Below are 20,124 nucleotides of genomic sequence, written 5' to 3' on the forward strand. Positions count from 1 at the left end.
TTATACTTCATAGCTCCAGAAAAACCCCAAACAGACATATATTTCCCTGCCCCATTAATCCAGAGTTCAGGAGAAAAAAAAAGTGTCATGGAAGAGATGACTTATACAGTACTCCATTATCCACAATCCCCACTCTCTAGTCTCAGGATTTCTCTGAACTTCCTTGTCAGATATATTCTCAAAAGTTAGCATCGTATTCACAAAGACATTACAACTCTCTTTAAATAGAAGTACTAGTGTTTGAAGTTGCAAAACTAATAATTTTCAAGCTTTTGCACTCAGGATGAAATGTCATTTTAATACGAATAAAAAGACTGACTGTATGTACAAGCCAAGATAAGATTTCAGTTCTTGTTTATCAGAAACATCAATCCAAAAGAAAGCTAAATTGAGAACACGCTTCTACTTCTATGTGCATTTGAAGTATGTACAGTAAAAACACCAACACAGCCTCCATGTGTCAACTAGAGAAAAATGCAAGCAAGGATGAATTTTAAAGTACCTGGTAAGCAATCCTTAAATTGAAGCCCAAAATAAAGCTAGAAAACCGCTGCAAAAAACAGCTGATTGCATCATATCAAGTACTCAAAGAAAAATTTCTTTAATTCTCAGTATGCGAAAGAATCAGCTTTTTCCTCCTTCAAACCCAGTGAAGTCATACGATCCAGAATGCACTGAAGAACATTTTACATCTATTTAAGACAAAAAAAAAAAAAGGAAAGAAAACCAGCTCCATCTTTTTGTGCTATATCGAGGCATACTCCTTATGAGATTGTGTGTAGAAAACATGACGGATGAAAATCATTACTGATAATTCAAAATATATTTTTTAAAGGGGAGTCTAGACTACTGTAAATGGCACACACAATACCCACAGATGATGAAACATAATCTAGTGAGGATTTTCAGCTGTATGATGTCAGGGAGAGGAGAATCAGGTTTCCCAATTAATAAGCTAGAAAGAAGCCGGTTCTGAATAGGTCACCATTTGGAACTTTGGGTACGTCTTGAAAGTCTTTCAGGAAAAAAGTTACAAGAACACTCGAGTATTTCAATGGTGCTCTCTTCAGCGACCCTACCTAATATGTCTATTAAGTACAAGCATGCAAATATAGGTCAATCCACAGGCACACAGGATCCATGTTAAAAACAGTAAGATAGCTGTGATGAGTGGCACCAACAGTTTTGATGACTAACACTCAAAAATGTTGCTTTCTGAATTACTAAATCAAAATCCTGAAGCAAGTTCCTGCTAGTCCTTGTCACACTGCTAAACACTAAAGTAGGCATGTTTTTCCCCCATTATTTTAGCTGAGCTCAAAGAATTTTTACAATATTTAGTAAGAAAAAAAATTAAAGTATTTCCCCTTTTTAAATTTACACAGACGTTTAATTAGCTTTATTTACAGAGCGGTTTTTTCAGTCTCCAATAGTGCCTAGATAGCATCATCAGGCAAGAGTGCCAGTTTTAAAAGAGAATCTATATAGAATCCTAAAAATAACAGATGGTGATGCTCCTCCAGAAGGGGCAAGCTGGACTACTGAAGCAGCTCTCTCTACATGGCTCAGTTACTCAGGAGTAATTCTGTTGCAGTCTCTACATCCCATGATTTTGAAGACAAGGCCACTATTACTGCATTCTGCAATGAGAAAACAAAAGCAATAATATTTTCAGTGTGTGAACCTGCAGCTCTGAGAAGTGGAATGAAAAGTTCACAGATTAATCAAGACACATTAGTTTACCATTTGTTAAATCCTAACTAATAATTTATAGAAAAATTGTTTCAAAAAGGCAAGGGTAGCTCACACGATTTACTAGTAACATAGTATTTTAAAAGTCCGATTCTTAAGAATAGTTAGCAAAACAGAATGATTAGACCTACAAAAGGTCATGGAAGTAACCAGTCTTCTTTAGTATACTAATGACTCCCTGTGTTTTTATATATATATATACACACACACACACACACACTTGCACTGCCCTTATTGAAAAATATTTAAGTTATATATACTTACCCTATCAAAGCCCATAGCACAAAGGTTTTCTATTTTTTTGGTGTATTCTGGACTAGAAACTGGTGCTCCAGCATACACATGTGCCCAAAGTCGAGCTGTCTGTTTAAACATTTCTGGATTTTGTTTGTACTACACAAAAGAGAGAGAAGGGAGAAGGGGAAAGTTAAATCAACTCAGCAATCCAACCAAAAAGCAAGATGATATGGCAGTTTCCAATCCATCATTCTTCCTACAATATCTTCAACAGTGTTTCACAGTGATCACGCTGCTATATTTGAAATGAAGTTTGGAGGTGAGGATTACACGTAGAGTAAACCTATGCAAGCATTTGATTTAATGCATTTGCCTATAGGTTAAATGACGCGCTATAGGTTTTTTTTATGTGTACAATCAGGTACTGCTCTCAATTGCACTGATCAAAAGTGTCGTAGCTATATTTAGCACAGCTACTGAAAATTTATATTCAGTGTGGCAGAGCACAAATTATCCCTATGTTAACATCTCCTGAATGTTCATACTGCATACTGCTCTAATATATTTCTCTAATCAGTTAAAAATATGCCTGGTTTTATACACTGCAAGTAGGTCTGCAGTTTTTCAGTCAGGGCTGACATTTTACTACCAGGCTTCCTGCTGAGAATAAGGATATTGATAGTGTGTGTGACAAAAGAAGGGCTGAAAAATGGGTGAGCATGTGCAAAAAGCTAGGAAGCTGCAACTCTTTTCATGCAAGCTATTATTTACCAGAAAAAAAAAAAAAATCATGCAGGGTCTATAAATCTTATTTTGTACCAATCTCATCACTAACAAGTTTTCTAATAAACAACAGAATGGACCTTATCACAGAGAGTTTTCAACCTGCGCCAAGGACTCAAAAGCCAAGAAAGTGGGTCACCTGTCATAAAGTGTATTCAGAAAAGCAAGATGAGTTTCTTATTTTAGCAACTTTTGTATGTAATATCAAGTTTAAGTTTTTTGTACTTAAAAAGAAAGACTCTTTCCCTTAATCTTTACACTTAAAAAAAAGCAGCTCTTCTCATCTTTAGATATATAGTAAATTTTAGCACTAAATAAGATGACAAGATATTGGGAGATACATTATTCAAATATTTAGATGCATTTTAAGGACAGAAACATGGCCGATTATCATTCTAAGCATTTTATTCATACATTAAAACAATCACTAAATCTATAAAGCACTGTCAAAGTGAATACAACACTTTTTACTGCTGTACATTTCATTTTACCTCTCCTACAGCAACACACACCAACTGCATTGCATTGTGTGCTTTGTACACCTCCCACTAATTCTGCTCCACATGAAGTAATTTGTATATTTACTATCTGATTATTAATGGCATTAAAACAAACATGAGAGACAATCTATTGTTGGAAATAACTCACTGTGTTATAAATACAGTGTTCTGCAATAAGTTTCTTTGGTTGTTATCACTAGAAACAAGGAAGGATTAAGCATCAGTACCATTCTGAAGTACTGTATTCTTCTGCTCTTAAGATATCTTCCCCCCATTTTTTTTTAATATTTTTGACAATACTGCCAAGCCTAGAAAGCAACTAGCTGAAGTGCAAAGGATTAGTCATAACTGCGTAACTGCATTTTACTCAGAACTAGCTTTCAGTGTTCTATAGATAAAATTCCTTTACTTAGGTATCCATAAATAATCTAGCTTCTCACTGAATTAAGAAAAGCCTGAAGGCACCTTTTACTGATGTCTCTATATCAGGAATCCGAGGCAGTTAATGTTGGCTGCACTTAAAAAAACAGCAACTAGTTGAAGTAGTTTTGACACCAGACAGCTGGTGTCCAAAAATACTGCCATTATTCAAACAGGAGTTCTCCCTGTGTTCTCCCTGGGATTCAGCTCAAGAGCTTGTAGGACACTGCCACTTGCCTGAAGAGCTTAGCAGTCTAACACATAGTTTAGTAAACTAACATAATGGCAAATGATTGTGGAGGATAACTAATTCCTTGTGAATTTTTGGTTTTGTGGAAAAAAAAAAAATCCAAGAAAAGACCCCACTGCCAAATGAAACACATGAAGGAACTGGGTGTTTACCACCCCATCTCTCAAAGACGTTATAATCACTTTCTACTTACATACACGTGCTCATAACTCAAGGCCAAACCCCAGTATAGTTTTCATGCAGGTATTTGCAGGGAACAGGAGAAACGGAATCCTCCCCACATCAGCCATGCCACAGTCCCACCGGACACATCCCCACCAGCACCTGAGAGGCAGCCTGGAAAATTGCTCTTCAGAATCTAGGAAGTTCCATAGAGTTTTTTGCCTGAGAAAAAACTCTTTCCAGGTCAAGTGTTTCTGCAGGACTGTTATGATTCCCATACAAAATTCTACCATCGGGGACAGAACGGGAAACGCTATTCTTGTTCTTTGTAAAAAGGAAAAAAGTGGGTTTGTTTAATAAAGAGAGATTGTGACAGCAAGGGCATGCATCTGGCAAGAAAAAACGGTGCAGGGACATGCCTGGTGGCCTTGCTGGCCTTTGCAACAATTCCCCCTGCACAGAACAATGGAGTTTGACAGAACTGTTCCAGGACATTTGTTCAGAGCAGACTTAGAGCATTGCAGAATCCCACAAGCAAGCCTCCTGAGCATAGTAGTAGCTAACAGCTCTCCCTCACCCAGTGGTGCGACGGACTACCTCTGATCTCCATGTTTCTCTCCAAATCCTGACAGGTTTGATCAATGGCTAATCTATCATCCTACACAGATTTTTAGAGGGAAGGAGGGTTCACTTTGTCACCCTATCCTGGAGGATCCTGACTTCCAGGAGATATAGATTAGACTGATGCTGGAAGAACCTTCTACTTGCTTTGTTCTTTTGTTTGTCGTATACCCTTACTATCAGTCACTGGGGAAGCCAGGCCTTCTCTCTCTCTCCCCTCTCCCCACCCCCCGAGAGTAAAAAGGAAAACATGACACACATACTACTTGGGACTTTGTTGAAAACTGTCAGACTATTAAGTTATGGAACGACTGTTCCTATCTTTCATCAACACTTTAAATAGAACCATGTCAGTCCTGGTATGGCATAAGATCCAATTCACATTTTATTATTATTACTTTTTATAAGTTATTGCTACTGTCTGAAAAGTAACAAACACTCTTGATTACAGAATTCAAACAATACCAACTCAACTAGTGACTAAAATAGTAGTACTTGCAATAGCAAGTACTTGCAAAGGTAAAATACATGGGATGCTTCATTCAGATAAATTGCTCCTCAGAATTAAATGCAATAGTAATTCATCTAAAGTCAGTATTCATAAAATTTTTACACTAAACAAATACAATGCTCAACAATATTCATATTAATCTGGAAGAGGAACTACATACCAAGTCAAATCCAATGAACACCATCAAGTTAAAACTAATTTTAAACAAATACTACATTGCTTTTCTTATACTAGAAGCCTTAGATTTTAAATGGCAAGTTATACTGGAATTCATTTTACTATGCTGTTATCTCCTGACATTTCTGACAAGGAAATAAGGAACAAAACTAACAAAATAAACCTCCTGACATTGTAAAATAACTGCTACTTACTCTAGAATTCAACGAGTAAAGAGCACAAAACACCACAGTAACTCAGGCTTACTGTAAGGCAATTTTCCAATAAATTCTTTAAAATCTTTATCTCCACCAAGGTTTGGGATCTAGTATGAGTTAGCAAAGGTTACAGAAGTGTTACAAATTCAGTCAACTGAGTATCTTACCTGGTTTGCCACTACTGCATCTTGTGGATCATCTGGTTCTGCAGCTGCCAACAATGCTTGCAGCGATAACAACACTGTTCTTAGAGTCATTGCTGCTGCCCTAAAATTAAAAATTTGAAGATGACTTTACCAAATCCCATGCCTGTACTCACCTTTGCTGCTGTACTAGTATCACAGAAGATATAAGAGTACATGTGCAGACTGTAAGTCTAAAAATCATAATTTTAAACTGCTGCAGCTTATAGGTATTAGAATATCATTCAATATATATATTTAAATAGGGTTTTAAATGTGAACTTTCTTGTTAGCAATGCTTTCTTAAGCTTTTGGAAAACACAGTCCTTGACCTACACATTTAACCATGCCCACTTAACGGAATTAATTTCATCAGGGCAAAAAAAAAGAAAAAAAAAAGCCAATTTGAAGTTTATGTCATCCTTCCTTACTACCAGTAACAGCACCTTGCATAAGGTCTAGGTACTGAACTGGTAGCCCATGTGTGCTCCCTCTGCTGGCACTCTTCATAGCAAAATAGCATATACAGAAGTAGTGACCTGTATTTTAAATACTTGTTAGAGACAAGGAATTTTATACATTAGATATATTTTTCATTGCATCAGTTTTAATATGACATTTTTCAATAAAATTTAAGAATTTACACAGTGAATTACTACTATAATAATAAAAAGGTCTGCCTATTACAGAATGTGCAATTGAAAATACTATCTCAGCTTCCTCTCATTTCAACTTGACATGGCTGTCGGAAGCAGGAAAACATTCTGTAGTCATGATGGTGCTGTGAAATCACTCTTTTGCCCCTGTGAAAGAACCCTGTTGAAGGTAGCATAGTTCTGGAGTCAGAACTTCTAAGGTTCTCAGTTCTCATAATTTATCTTGATCTCAAAGTATATTTAGAATAAGAGACTTCAATAATTAGTAAGGAAAACCCAAGCATGTTCAGAAAAGTCAATGAAGACTCAGAAAAGTAAAAGTATGAAATTGTTACACACTGTAAATCTGGAAAGTTTTAACATTTTAAATACACAGTTTAATTAGATTTTGATCATGAATGCCATCTCTGATCTACCATTTCAGCTGGCACACAGTGGAAACCAAATAAGGACCCCACAGAATCTGTGACAGTTCAGTATTTCAGCTGGAGTTGACGAGTTGACTCTTAACTGTTGTGGTGAAGGCATAGACAGATGTTCAAGCCAATACACAAAACTGCTTACTCTGCTGAAGCACTAGTAGAAAGGTAAGTGGGGAAAATGTGACATCTTAGATTTGAGCAAAATGGTTATGGCACGTGAAATGCTAGAAGAAAGTTGTGAAACACAGGCATTCAATTTCTTACAGACAAACTGTTCAATTTTCAATCAACAGAAAATAGTTTCTTCTTTTCAGAAGGCTGAAAGTAAATGCAAAAAGTCCATCAGAGTGGGTAGGGAAGAGTTTGACCTGATGGTCCAGATACAAAAGAAACAGTTCAGAAGTCTATTTCCAGTCTCAGATTTCAGAAATTTATGTGCTTTCCAGTACTGAGGCACTGTACTGAGATACTCCAGCAGAGTATACAGATGAGCAGAGAATAGATGCTGGTAAAATGTCAGAGGCACATTGTGACGCCCGAATATTATAGTCCTAGATTGCTTACATTTACAGCTTTCCTGCTATGTCACTAAGCATTCAAATATGGCATTCTTCCCTAATTGTTTCTAATTCTAGAAGATTTTTCCTAGAAACTTACTTTTTTTTTTTTAGCTTGATAATCATCACTGAGCTTTCACAGTGCAGTGTTCTACATGAAAACGCAAGTGAGAAACATCCCAAGTGACAGAGATTTTAATTAGCACATATTGTCTCATTCCAACTGCCACATCAGCTTGAAGCTGAACTTTGCAGACTTAAATCTTCAAAAAACCCTCATGCTTTTAGATCTGAATTCTGACAAATCACAAAGCCTTCACAACATATAATTCTCCTTTTCCAAGCCTACTCCTTAGTAACTAAACATTTTTTTTTTCAGAATTTCAGATTATCTTCCACTTTAAATGTAAGTATTTCAGGTTTCAAGCTGAATGCTTCTTCCAAGCCAAAGAGTGTTTCTTTAAATTACAAACAAAGCTGGGGATTAACTAGTAAGATTATATTTAATCAGATAAAGAACACCTAGTTACTGAAACACATCCTCAGTTGTGTGATGAGAGCCTAGCTAACATAGTAAGCTCAAGAGGTACAAAGCACCTTGTTTTTCCACACCTAAATCAAACACAAAAAAACATCAGTGAAAGAACATAGAAATATTTTTGCTTTACATGCACCTATGCTATTTTACTGTTATAATTTCCTGTTCTTTGTGTTCTCTACTGGTTTATACTGTCTTGAAACTAATCTATTTAATGTATGCATTGATGACATAATTCACAGTGGTATCTGCTAGTATTAAATGAATGTAATGCAACATGTTTACTATTCCAGCATTCAGGTGTCACAAAGTCTTTCAGACCTTACTATGCTCAAATGGATTTAACCATTTTTATTTTTATGCAGTGAATTTCAGGAACTACCACAGCCACCACACACACTATAAAACCTGAAGGTTTTTTCCCCAGTTAAGTAATTTTATTATGCTATTTAGCATAGTTTTAAAGATAGACTTAACATGAAATATCTATCAACTGTAACGGATACTGTAGTTACTTCTACCAAATAAAAGCTGTTCTACACTTTCCTTTACAGAAATCCTTCTACTTTAGAGACATCTGAAAATACTGCCATTATTTAAAGCAGAGAAGATGACATGAAAGGGATCACGGCTACTTGTGCCACTTTTACATGCAATTTACTTTCATTTACACTGTACCTTCTAGGAGTGGGAAATATACCTTGGGGAGCAGGGGGCATCACAAAGGACCAAGGGTGCCATGGACGCCTAGAACACAAGTCCTGTGCTGGCTCCAGCCATCTCCGGCTTTCAGGACTGCTAGGCCCCTTCAGTCCCTGTTCATCTGTTATGTTTGTAGATTTTTATATAAAGCATACTGGGACTTGAACTTCTGTTCTGACATTCCAATTTCAAAATGAGTAATAAAAATAAATACCTCATCCATTTGGATATACAGATGGCTATATGTTCAGAGAACTCAAACTCTAAAATAATAAGTTTATAGACAAGACTAGTTTAGCTACATATGTAAAAAGGTTTAAAAATGTAGTTTACAACTTATTTTCAAGTCTCATGTCTCAAAATTACTTTCACATCTCATGCATAATAAGACAAAGTCTTCATTGGACACAAACGTTTAAAGAAGTATCCTTAAATCATAAAAAAAACCCTGTTACAGCTTCAGCGGCTGTTTGTATTAAAAAAAGAAAATTAAAGTTTGTGACTAATGGTAAAGAAAATCTGACGTATTTTGTCTAACGATTGTATACCCATGTAACATTTTCTACCTTTAGGACACCAATTAGTTCTCCTGATCAAAGAAAGTAAAAAAGTCTCGTTATTTTCTACATAGCTTAGTCCTAATTTTTCAGACATAAATGAAGATTCCCAGAAGAAACTGGAGGGACAGCTAAAAATAGATCCTCACTTCCCAAGTACCTTAAAAAGCTCTTCTTCCTTCCCATTACCTTCTTTTGGGAAAATAAAGTGAATGGAGATGGCTGCCCAGAACTATATTTACAGACGCTAGTAAGGCAGGATCTGCTCCTTATGAGCAAAGGGCAAAAACAATTCTCATCATCAGTTCTGGAGGAAAATCTATGCTGACAGTGGCACAAAACTAAAAAAAAAACCAACACACACCCCCCCACATGACATCCCCACAAGCTACAGAAGAATGTGCTGCAAAAAAAGTTGTGTCTTCCTTAAAACGAGCTTCCAGTGGAAAGATGCATGCATTTTCCAGTGCTCCTCAAGGGTTTATTTTTCCAGAATAGAATCCTGGGAAAAAAAAAACCAAAAGATTTCCAACTTTTCTTATATTTGAAGTTTATTTCTAAGTGTGGATTTATGCGCAACATCTCACTAAGTTCAAGCAATTCCCTTTGGTAACTCAAGCCAGCTGCATGCTTGGGTTTTAGGTTTTTTCTCTCCTCCTTGCCAAAGGCAAGGTTTTGTATCACTCTTGACAGACGTCTGTCTAATCTGTTCTTAACTGGAGCCTCACAAGTTTCTTGGAAAAATCTATTTCAATGCTTCACCATGCTTGATATTCTGCATGCTAAAATGGCTTTCCAATCCTTTAGTGTAGGTCACATTTGCTTAGACCATCATGCTTGTTACTTTACTCTGGATTTTTCCTATGGTTCCCATCTTTCTTGGAATACAATGCTCAAAGTGGGTACACTACTCCAACAGAAGCCTAACCAATCATAAATACAAAGCAGGCAGTTTATATCATGAGTTTTGCAGGTAAAACTTCCTACATCCCAGCATCTTATTCGCCTTGCACATGACATTACATTGCCTTTGTCCCATAACATTACTGGCTCCTGTTTTCTCCTAAAGTTTACCCTCGACTCCAACCCCCATCCCAAAATGCTGCTTAGCCACTATGCAGGCTTGCAAGTTTGACATCTACAAAATGGGAGGAAAGGCCAGTAACATGTACCAGTGAGCTGCAGAGAGCTCACTGCAGGGAAGCACTGTCCCACTGAGAACATCGAACTAAAAGCCTCCACTCTGGACACGTCCTAAACAAAAACCAGGCTTTCTATTGGCATTGCATTTGTTAAACAGCACGGGAAACCTGGAGTGAATCAGAACAAAGCAAGCTGATACATATTTTATTTACTTTCACTTTTTTTTTTTAAAGGTAGTATCTTGGTGCATTTCCATTAAAAAAAGAGCACCCCTAGTTTGGGTGAATATAGTGATAATATTAAAAAGCATGGCAAGCCAGCTCTGCCCAGCATGCCTGAGGTAAGAAATCTCTTACCTTTCAATGAGCTGAAAGAGTCCTAAGAGGATTATGAAATGCTGCCACTTTTTCTTTTTCTTCTTCATTTTTACAGGCTAAGTAATTTTCCATTTAGGAAGTTTTTACTTATGTTCCGTACATTCCTCTCTGGAAACAATCTCTCTAGTTACTCTGAGAGGTAACCCAGCAGAACAATGGGAACAGCTGCAGCCAGCAGATTGCTGCTCCACTTTGTCAACCAAACATGACTACTGGGAGCAATTTTTTAAAATTTTTATTTTTTTAAATAATCTGCAATATTTATTCCATTTATGAAATAACTAAGCTTGTTAAACCAAGAGAAAAGCTCTGGGAACTTGTACCAAGGGCTTATGGAATCTGGAAGGAGAGAGGAAATGAATAAGGCCTTTGAGTGGAAGCCTGTTGTATAGTCACTATTTACAGGAGAAATACAAGACTGGGCACCCATTAGGGAAAGGAAAAAAAGAGAATAATAGAATAGCTTTGACATAGTGCAGGGGGAGAAAGACAGCCTGCTTGCTGAAGAGTTCCCTCAAACAATGTTAATATTCTCTGCATTTTTCTCAAAGCTTTAAAGAGGCTCAGTGCTCCTCAAACACCCTGAACAAAACCCAGCAGTTTTAGATGCCCAAGAAGATGATTACTACGAGCTGGTCGTTGCTTATGTACCTATTAAAATTGTATTATCTCTTATAATAATGATTTCTGCATCTCAACTAAAACTGAAATGTGAATCCTCCAGTACAGCCACTATGAAAAAAATATTCTCATTATTCATTTTTATTTCGACTGTCAAAACCACAACAGCCAAGAGTTTTTTGTAGCCATACACACAGCCACAACACATTCACTTGATAATCACTGCTCAAGGGATTTATGCAGAACAGCTTTCAAGTAATTTAGTTCTCAGGTTTCAATAAACAGTATTAGATACATTTAATATTTAAGAATAAGATTTTGAGACAGAATATTAGCCTGGAAGATAAATATAGGCTACAGTAAGTGAAACCACATAACAAAAGCCATATCAGATCATCATAAACAGTATTCCTTCTACAAAATCTTATCCCTATTTTAATTCTACCAGCAAACAGTAGCTGTTTTGCAAACAAACTGGCATAACAGGTATTTACAAATCTAAACATGATGAAAATCCACAGCTGCAAAGAATTTCAGCATCAAGCATATACTGTAGAGAAAGAATTTCATTAAACTCATTAAAAAATGATTTAAAGGCATTACTTTGCAAACTGATAAAACCTCCTGCCAATGTGCAGAACAGTATCTCAACTACGCTTATTAGAATAGAAAATCATGGGACGGGTGAGTAGGGAAAAGACCTTTTTTTGAAAACTATACAAACACATTAAAATTTTTGTATTTGTATTCACTATATATAAATTAGTATTTTATCAGCTTATTAACTCTTTAAGAAACCCTACTAAGTCCCATAGGCCCAAATTCTGTCCTTCAACTCCCACTGACCTCACTGAAAAACACATATATGCATTGGAATAAGACTTACATTTAAACAGAGCAACAAGAGCAGCATTATTCAGTTAAGAGCATTACAAGTCAATGAAGTGGCACTTCAAAAACAGAGCTTGCTACTAAAAGATTTGACAAGAGAGACTGTGAAACTAAATATATTTTCTAGAACACAGCCAGTAGAATATTTCAGAATTGCATTTGTCCCATTTAACCTTTGAATACCTGGTGAAATCCATTAAATATTAAATTATCAAGGTTCAGGTGGTGTTGCTTGGGGTTTTTTGTTTGTTTGCTTTCTAATGAAACTATTATTTTATTCAAACCATTGTTCAACCTACACATGCAGAAAACAAAAACATGGTGATGTGGGCATTTCTCAGTTTAAATATATAAAAAACCGGCATATACTGAAGAATGATAAACAACTTTTTTAAACAATATTAACCATTCATATGGCTTAGGAAGTTTTAGGAAGCTACTCAAGGAAAAAAAAAAGTCTTATCTATCACAATACTGAAATCCTTCAAACAAGAAAGGATGGAGGTAGCCATAACAGTTTCCTCTTCTCCAAAGGACCAGAGGCTTTGACAAGCACTTCAATAATGCTCAAGTAATTTTCATTTACCATTCTATGATTAAAAAAACCAAAAAAAACTTACAAAATGCAGCACTAGAAAATGAAGGAATCACTACATTAAGAATCATTTGAAAAGGGATTATAGTATCTAGGAAGCCTCCCCACCAAGTTCTGTGAAATTATTTCCTTAAGTGCTTCCAAATGAAGACAGTGTTTCAAAGGAAGAGTTTAACAGTATGTAAGCGGCATAATATTGGTGCTCCCTGTGCCAGCCAGTTTAAATACACAGAAGGCAAGTTCTTGTTCCAATACTCCTCTATTTTGTATACATCTTGGTGAAGGAAGGTATTAATCTTTTTTTTCCATCAGGCAGAACTAAGACACAGATTAAGTTATTTGTACAAAAGCTAACTTTCAAAGATTACAAGAACACAAGTCAAATCTCTCCATTCTTTCTTTCCTTTGTTTTGACTAAAAACAAAACAAAACAAAAAAGTTGAAGCTCATGATTTCTTTAGGTCTTTGGTGCCTTTTGGTATTTTATATTTTTTAGCTTGATCAGCCACTGAAAAGGCCAGAAACTTTCATCTTAAAGCTATTAACTGCTTCACTCTTAAAGCAGCAGTTTTGGGGTAAGACTGAATTTTGTGAGACTGTTTCAAGTCACAATGTTTGGCAATGCTGAAGGACAACAGACAACCTCTTCCACAGCTGGAAACCAAAATGTAGTTTCCTGAATACCAGTCCATTGCTACAGAAGCAAGATCATCCATCCTTCTCCACAGAAAACAGTAATTAGGGAATATATTAAAGTAATATGAAGATAACAGGAAAATGTTAAAAAAAGCTGTTAAATTACTTTGGGTTTAATTCAGAATATGATAAATAAGTGTGACTTCTGCTAGGGACTGTCTTTCCTCAAAGTTTCTAAGGGAAAATGCTAGATAAGTGTAGTTTGAGAAACGTGATGTTTAGGGGCTTCAGTATGGAAAGATAAGTCTTGAAGATACTTGTTGAAAGTCACAGACCTTGATACTATGAGTAAAGCAACTAGACAGCGCATAAATGAGTACCAAAAAATGGAAGAAAAAAAACAAACCCTGCACTTAAAAACTTTGGATAAATTCTTCCCAGGAGAGTATCAATGATACTGGGATGCAGTTCCAATGTTAAGCACCTTTGCTACTAGAAACAAAGAATTTTTGCCTTCCCATATTCTCACTACTTAAAGCTTGTCCTGAGTGAAATAAGCCTAGCTGGGGGAGCAGGTTTATGTGCCTAAGTTCAAATCAGTGAAGCAATCCCCGTTAAAAAAAACTCCAAAATTTGTTTTGCAAAAAAACCCAAACAACCCCAAAATTAAAAAAAATCCCAACACACAAACCAACCTCATGCTTGTTCACTAATCTGGTTTAGAGTACAATCTCTCAGGACACTGTACTTGCACAGTTAAAGAGTTATTAATCTCCAGTATAATTGTAGAGTGGTAAGAATAACTAGGTGCAGGTACAAAAGTACACTGGCTTTACTGATAGAAAATTTAAACCATGTACCATGGCATGTATGTTGAAAGATTCTACTGCCTGAAAGAACATCAAGTGCTCTGAGACTGTAAGAAAAAATATGCGGTTCCAGAAATGAAAGCGACAACAGCTTATGATTATTATGACTTCATTTTAGTGATTTATACTGTCCTGTGCCACGATTTGCATAATTTTCTCACTCTGTAAAAGTTGAATACACTGAATGTGTCACGTGCAAGACCTCAAGTCACTTGAGTTTCTCTTTCAAACCCAACTGATGTCAGCTTGGCCAACAGCAGGCTTGATGAAGTTGTTGAATTTACAAGCATTTGAAGCTTGTATGGATTAGATATTGATATTATCTGCTGGGGAATTACAGTCCTATTCTTTTGGGGCAGACATGGAGGAAAATAACAAAGATTAATTTCAATCATGTTAGGTATTATTTCTATCATACAATTGGTGCATATGATCTTCAAACAACATGAAACATATCACTTGGAAAAACAAATGAACAATAAGTTTAGCTGTTACAGTTTGGACATGTACAGGTCTACTCCACAGATTTTGGCTATTAAAACTTTTTCAGTAACATTAAGTAATCAAAAGTCAGCAACTGACCAGCAACTAAAAGGCAAATGGTATACAGAGGTGCAAGTCAAATATTATCAGTGGTAACTGTGAGACAGAATCGGTCTCCTCTTCTCCCTTTCCTGTTGCTGACCTGTTACCTTTTATACTCCCAGACTCACTTCAAACATTGTTTTACCTCTATCAGAACTAATTTTTATTGGAAGTAGAAGTCAAGAACCAGAATGAAGATAAGCACTTGGTTTTTTTCTGCTTACACCTCAGGAGGCTGAAAGGACAAAATTCAGGAGGCAATAGGTAGCATTTGTTAGTGGAAAAGAACTAAATAAATACAAAAATTAACTCCTACAAAAACACCTAAAACATCAGCAACAATGAAATATTCACCCTAACCCTAGTGTAAAAATTTTGGAAAAGTTCACCATGCATATAATATCTACTTAGTACTTTCCAAAATTACCACCCAATCATTTCATTTGCATCTTTTCAACTCAAAATACTACAGTGAAATATTGTAAGCTTTAAGGACATCTAAATTACAAATGCAAAGTGAAAAGCAACATGAGCTGTTGCCTCCTATCCAGGACACTGACACACTTCATTTTGCACATTTAAATCCATATGGAATCTTACCATTGATCTTTCAGAATATCCAAACAAATGGCTCCAGTGACTGAGCTAATATTAGGATGCCATATTTTGGTGATAAACCGCACCTAGAAGACAAGAAAATTTTTAAAAACAAAAATGGTTATTAAATGCAGTATAGTACGTAAACATTTTAAATGCACCATTTCTAATATATAAAGAAATATAAAGAAATATATATTAATGATAATATATAATACATATAATAATAATATATATTTCTAATATATAAAGAAATACTAATTTAGGAAATATCAAGCTAAAAACCAGAACACACACATGTGATACCCCTTATTTCAGGAGGCTTCAAGTTTGCAAGGCCATTTGTTAGACAGAGTCTTGCTTCACTCAAAAACACGCTACTGCACGTTTGACGACAAACTCATCCCTAATTGCTTGGCCATACGCATTCAGGTGTGCACATCCCTGCCATCACACAAAGCCATTTAGAAATATCCTCCAGCAGTACCAGTGTTCAACATAAGCAGATGGTCAAATACAGACTTGAAACTTCCAACATTGTAAATGCTAGAAAGTCCACTTTTAATAAAGTGAAACAAGTCCCTGGACTCTTAACATAGGCATTGAATCTCACTGTTCAGCGACATTGTTGGTAGCTACAAGAACTAGTATAAAAATGTCCTTGGTGGTGGATGCTACTACTTCTACAAGCATCCAGTCTCATTACCCATATGCAGAAAGTTCTTCAACAAACCAAAACCTAACTAGATTACAATTAGTTTTCTTTGTTGTTGAAAGGATCTAGCCACAGCACTCACTCATTGATCATGTCCGTATTTTTTTTACACTAAAATAAAGTGCATTCATGCTCAAAAAGCATGAATAAAATCAGTTTGGGGTTTGTTTTTTTTTTTTTTTTTTTAGACACTGAGAAAGTTAAAACCAGTGTTTTCTTCTAAAAAAGTCTCAAAAACTCAAAGCTGTCCTCTGAAAGGAATATATACATGCCTTTAGAAATGTCTCCTTCATTTTCTTCAAACCCCTTATTTCAGGTTGCACTTTAACTGCCTTCTAGTGACTTTGACCTGTCTCCATTTCTCATCTCTACCTCCTCACTGCAAATTCCTGACAAATATATAGCACAGATCTTTCAACTTTTGCCCCTGATCTGCAAGCAAATCAGCGGAGAAAACATTATTTGTCAGGCACTACAGCAAAAGACTGTACATACAGGGCTATAATAAAATCAGCGCGATAACGGTGTATAAAGAGGCAAGACCTTAACAGTGCTGCTTTCCAGGACAGAAAATAAGAGATCATGTCAGCTGGGCCACTTATTAACTAGCTCAACTCCCTAAATCACTTTGAAAATGTAAAAAGCCATGTAAATACTAGGTAATTTTTTCACAGTGAATGACGGCTAACAATGGCTGTCAAAGCACATACTGAACAAGATAAAGAAATCTTTCAGATGAAAGGCAGGGCTAGACACAAGCCAAAAGGCCTCAAATTCAAGACTACAGACTCCAAAATAAGCAGTACTATGCTACAGCGCACTGAGCTTCTAGCAGCTGTCTAGAAGCTTGGAAATGGAAACCACCAAGCCCTAAAGTGGGAATTAAACCATGGTCCACAGACCCATCTTTCTGTGTCTATGACCTGTTTCAGCTCTCCTTATTTTAGCTCCCGACAGAACACATGCAGATGAAAGAACTGAAACCAACAGACATTTCATTAAGACTTCCCGCGTCTTTCACTCCAGCCTCAAGGAAGTCATTCAAAGGACAAGAGCCAAGGAGCTACAAGCTACTGGCACCTCTCCCTTCCTCCTCTTCCCAGTATTACATACCAGGTTGAAAATAATCAGGATCTAGGACACGTTCTTAGTTCAAAGACATCTTTCAGACAAACAGAAAACCAATCAAGAAGCTGAGTCAGACAACTCGGGAGTCTGCTGATTCATCAAGAAGCCACTGAAGAAGGGACTAAATCAGGGCACAGGAATATACAGTTGCAGCTGCACACGGCTGGGGAGAACACTATTCAGATTGATCCATTTAGGAGGGAAGCGGAATCACAAATTTAAAGTGCTAGAAAGATACAGTAAAGTTGAAAGGGTAAGAAGTTGCAAAAAGCGTATGACTGACTTTACCACAGCCATTTCTCTTGTGTCTCATCCATGTGCATGTTTTATGCATTCCTTCAATAGAGTTGCAGTAAGACCATTATATTTCTCTATTGGCTCTTCATGTCACACAACTGTACGCCTCACTATTTAATTATTACTAGCAACTTGGTTTTACTAGACTTTACTAAATATAACTTATGGAGCTCAAGAAATTAAAAGAATCAATAATTATCTATTACAGCATTTCTTCAATGATACTGAGGGGGATGGAAGATAGCCATACTCTCTACACCAAGTAAAACTATCTGAAAACTGTACTTATCTTGCCAAAAAGAAATTACATGAGGGTCAATAATAAGGCACAAGCTCCTCCCCAGAATTTGCTAGTTTGTACTTAAAGGAATAATCAGAGTGTACTTCTGACTGGATACAGCTATGCATCCTACATTATTTCTACCTAAAGAGACAGCTCCAATGCCTGTCTAGAGCAGAATAAAAAAATATGGAAGATGGATACTACAAAGAGACTGCACACACAAGCAAATAAATAAGAACACTCAAAACCAACTTGTTAGCCAAATTATTTTATCCAAAAAAGTGTTTACAATACCTTAGGAGGATTAAACGGATATGTTTCTGGAATTTTTATCTCTAGTTGATACCTTCCACCTGCAAAAGACAAGTTAGAAATTAAAACAAAAGAACATTACTCAAGCTTAGTCTTTCACGACAATAGAGCTTATGTTTCTAAATGGACAGGTTTTCAAGTAATTCAAATTTACTCAGAAGTGTTAGCTAGAAGATACTTATAAATAAATGCATATAAAGACAATCTAATAAAGTCATATTTACTTATGCAAATCACAATCTGTCTTTTTTAGGTATATTTCATGTGTACATTCTCCTATAGTTTCTTGTTTCCAACATTGTAATTTCCAAGCTCTATTTTAATAAAATATACCAAAATATGAACCAAACAGATGAAACAATAGGCCACAGGAATGTTCAGGCTGAACATGGCATATTACATTATTTTGACTCTTTTCCGATACCTCATGCCAGCAAATTTTCTTCAAATTACACAATTGAATTTAACTGTATTTCATTTTAAACTTTCTGAAACTGAAGAACATTTGACTAAGTCACTTAAGAAAAACTACCAAACTTGGGGCGGGGAGAGGGGAAGAGGCTCCAACCAATGTTACTTTCACTATGTTCTACATTACTGTCTGAAGTAGTTACTTCTGTTCCAATTCTGCAAATGCTTTGACACACTAGTACTATTAATACAGTCTGCAGGATTACAGTATGCAATAAAGTTGGAGTTTGGTCAACAGAACCACCTTCTACTGCCCTTTTCTAAGCATTTCTCATTTTTCTCTCCCTGTTAGAGTATCATTACCTATGCCTCTTTCAATTATAGTTTTGTTAACATTCAAGTTTACTATCAATACTTTTGTCTTCTGGAGCAATCTTAAACTATCTCTGCCTGCCCACTGAAGATCATTTGCCAGGCAGAAGTTTAATGACAAAAAACAGAGTATAACAATACATATACACCAATTTAGACATTTAGTCTTTAGAGAAACTGAAAGCATTTCTCCTCACTTGCAATTTTTCTCCTCACCCTATTGCTGTTGAGAAAGAAACCTTTCCCCTCCCTCAATATACTTTGTTACAATGTATAAACTTCTTTAAAGTTGAAGTATCTGTCATCTATTTCCTTTGGGATTTCAAGAGTGATTTACTCTGTTGCAAATCACTCTATGCAGTATAACCAACTCTCAAGTAGTCTCAATATAGGCAGCAAGATTCACATGCAGGAAAAAAAAACCTCAAAGGAATACTCTAAACAGTTACAGTCTATGGCACCTTTTTACCTGTGCCAAAACGCACGCTAGCAGCTACTAACACCTCTCACTTTTAAAATGTAATTCAGTCTAATACACTACACCTGAAATTGATTAATAGTTTGGTATTTTACACTACTTTCTACAGCTATTTTTTCTCACTTAATACTACAGTAACTTGAGAAGATTTAACAGAAAATACAACAGAAGAAAGGCAAATAAATCCAAAATTATAATAGTTAATATTTAAGTTGATCGCTTGTCTGCTTACAGGACAGCACAGGTGAAATATTTTTGAACACAAGTACATCAACAACACACCTTAAGCAAGTTTACTTTTCCTTTTGTCTGAGTTGAAGCATAATTCAGCAGCAGTTTTTCCTAAGAAACAGAACAATTACACTGTTCCTGGATTGTAAAAATTCATCAATCCCTGTATGATTTTACTGTCACACCATTCTGTAAGGTAATATAAAACCTATCCTTACATATTACCATTTCTTCTGCTTACCATTAAAACTTGCCTTTAAAAGACAGACTATTACAGCCTTCTGCATAACAGGCTACTCAGCCATCAATTTTTTCCACCTGGAATGTACAAGTCCAAAAGATTTTAAAACTGCAGGGAC

At 36.0% G+C, this 20,124-nt stretch overlaps 1 protein-coding gene across 4 annotated transcripts in view; it reads right to left on the bottom strand.

The window, feature by feature from the left end:
- Nucleotides 1–278: 278 nt before the first annotated feature.
- Nucleotides 279–20,124, bottom strand: part of UBE2K (ubiquitin conjugating enzyme E2 K) — a 50,906-nt gene continuing 31,060 nt past the window's right edge. Inside the window, exons 3-7 of one of the 4 annotated variants that reach the window (XM_075709071.1) lie at nt 18,256–18,314; nt 15,542–15,624; nt 5,778–5,877; nt 2,017–2,145; nt 279–1,640 (exon numbers count right to left, since the gene is read on the bottom strand). In XM_075709071.1, the coding sequence (XP_075565186.1) occupies nt 1,566–1,640; nt 2,017–2,145; nt 5,778–5,877; nt 15,542–15,624; nt 18,256–18,314 (446 nt within the window). In that variant the 3' untranslated portion in view covers nt 279–1,565. The remainder of the gene's footprint in view (nt 1,641–2,016; nt 2,146–5,777; nt 5,878–15,541; nt 15,625–18,255; nt 18,315–20,124) is intronic. The other 3 variants (XM_075709073.1, XM_075709072.1, XM_075709074.1) reach the window with 3 other exon arrangements.

The sequence above is a fragment of the Pelecanus crispus genome, chromosome 4, assembly GCF_030463565.1.
Source record: "Pelecanus crispus isolate bPelCri1 chromosome 4, bPelCri1.pri, whole genome shotgun sequence".
Classification (NCBI taxonomy): domain Eukaryota; kingdom Metazoa; phylum Chordata; class Aves; order Pelecaniformes; family Pelecanidae; genus Pelecanus; species Pelecanus crispus.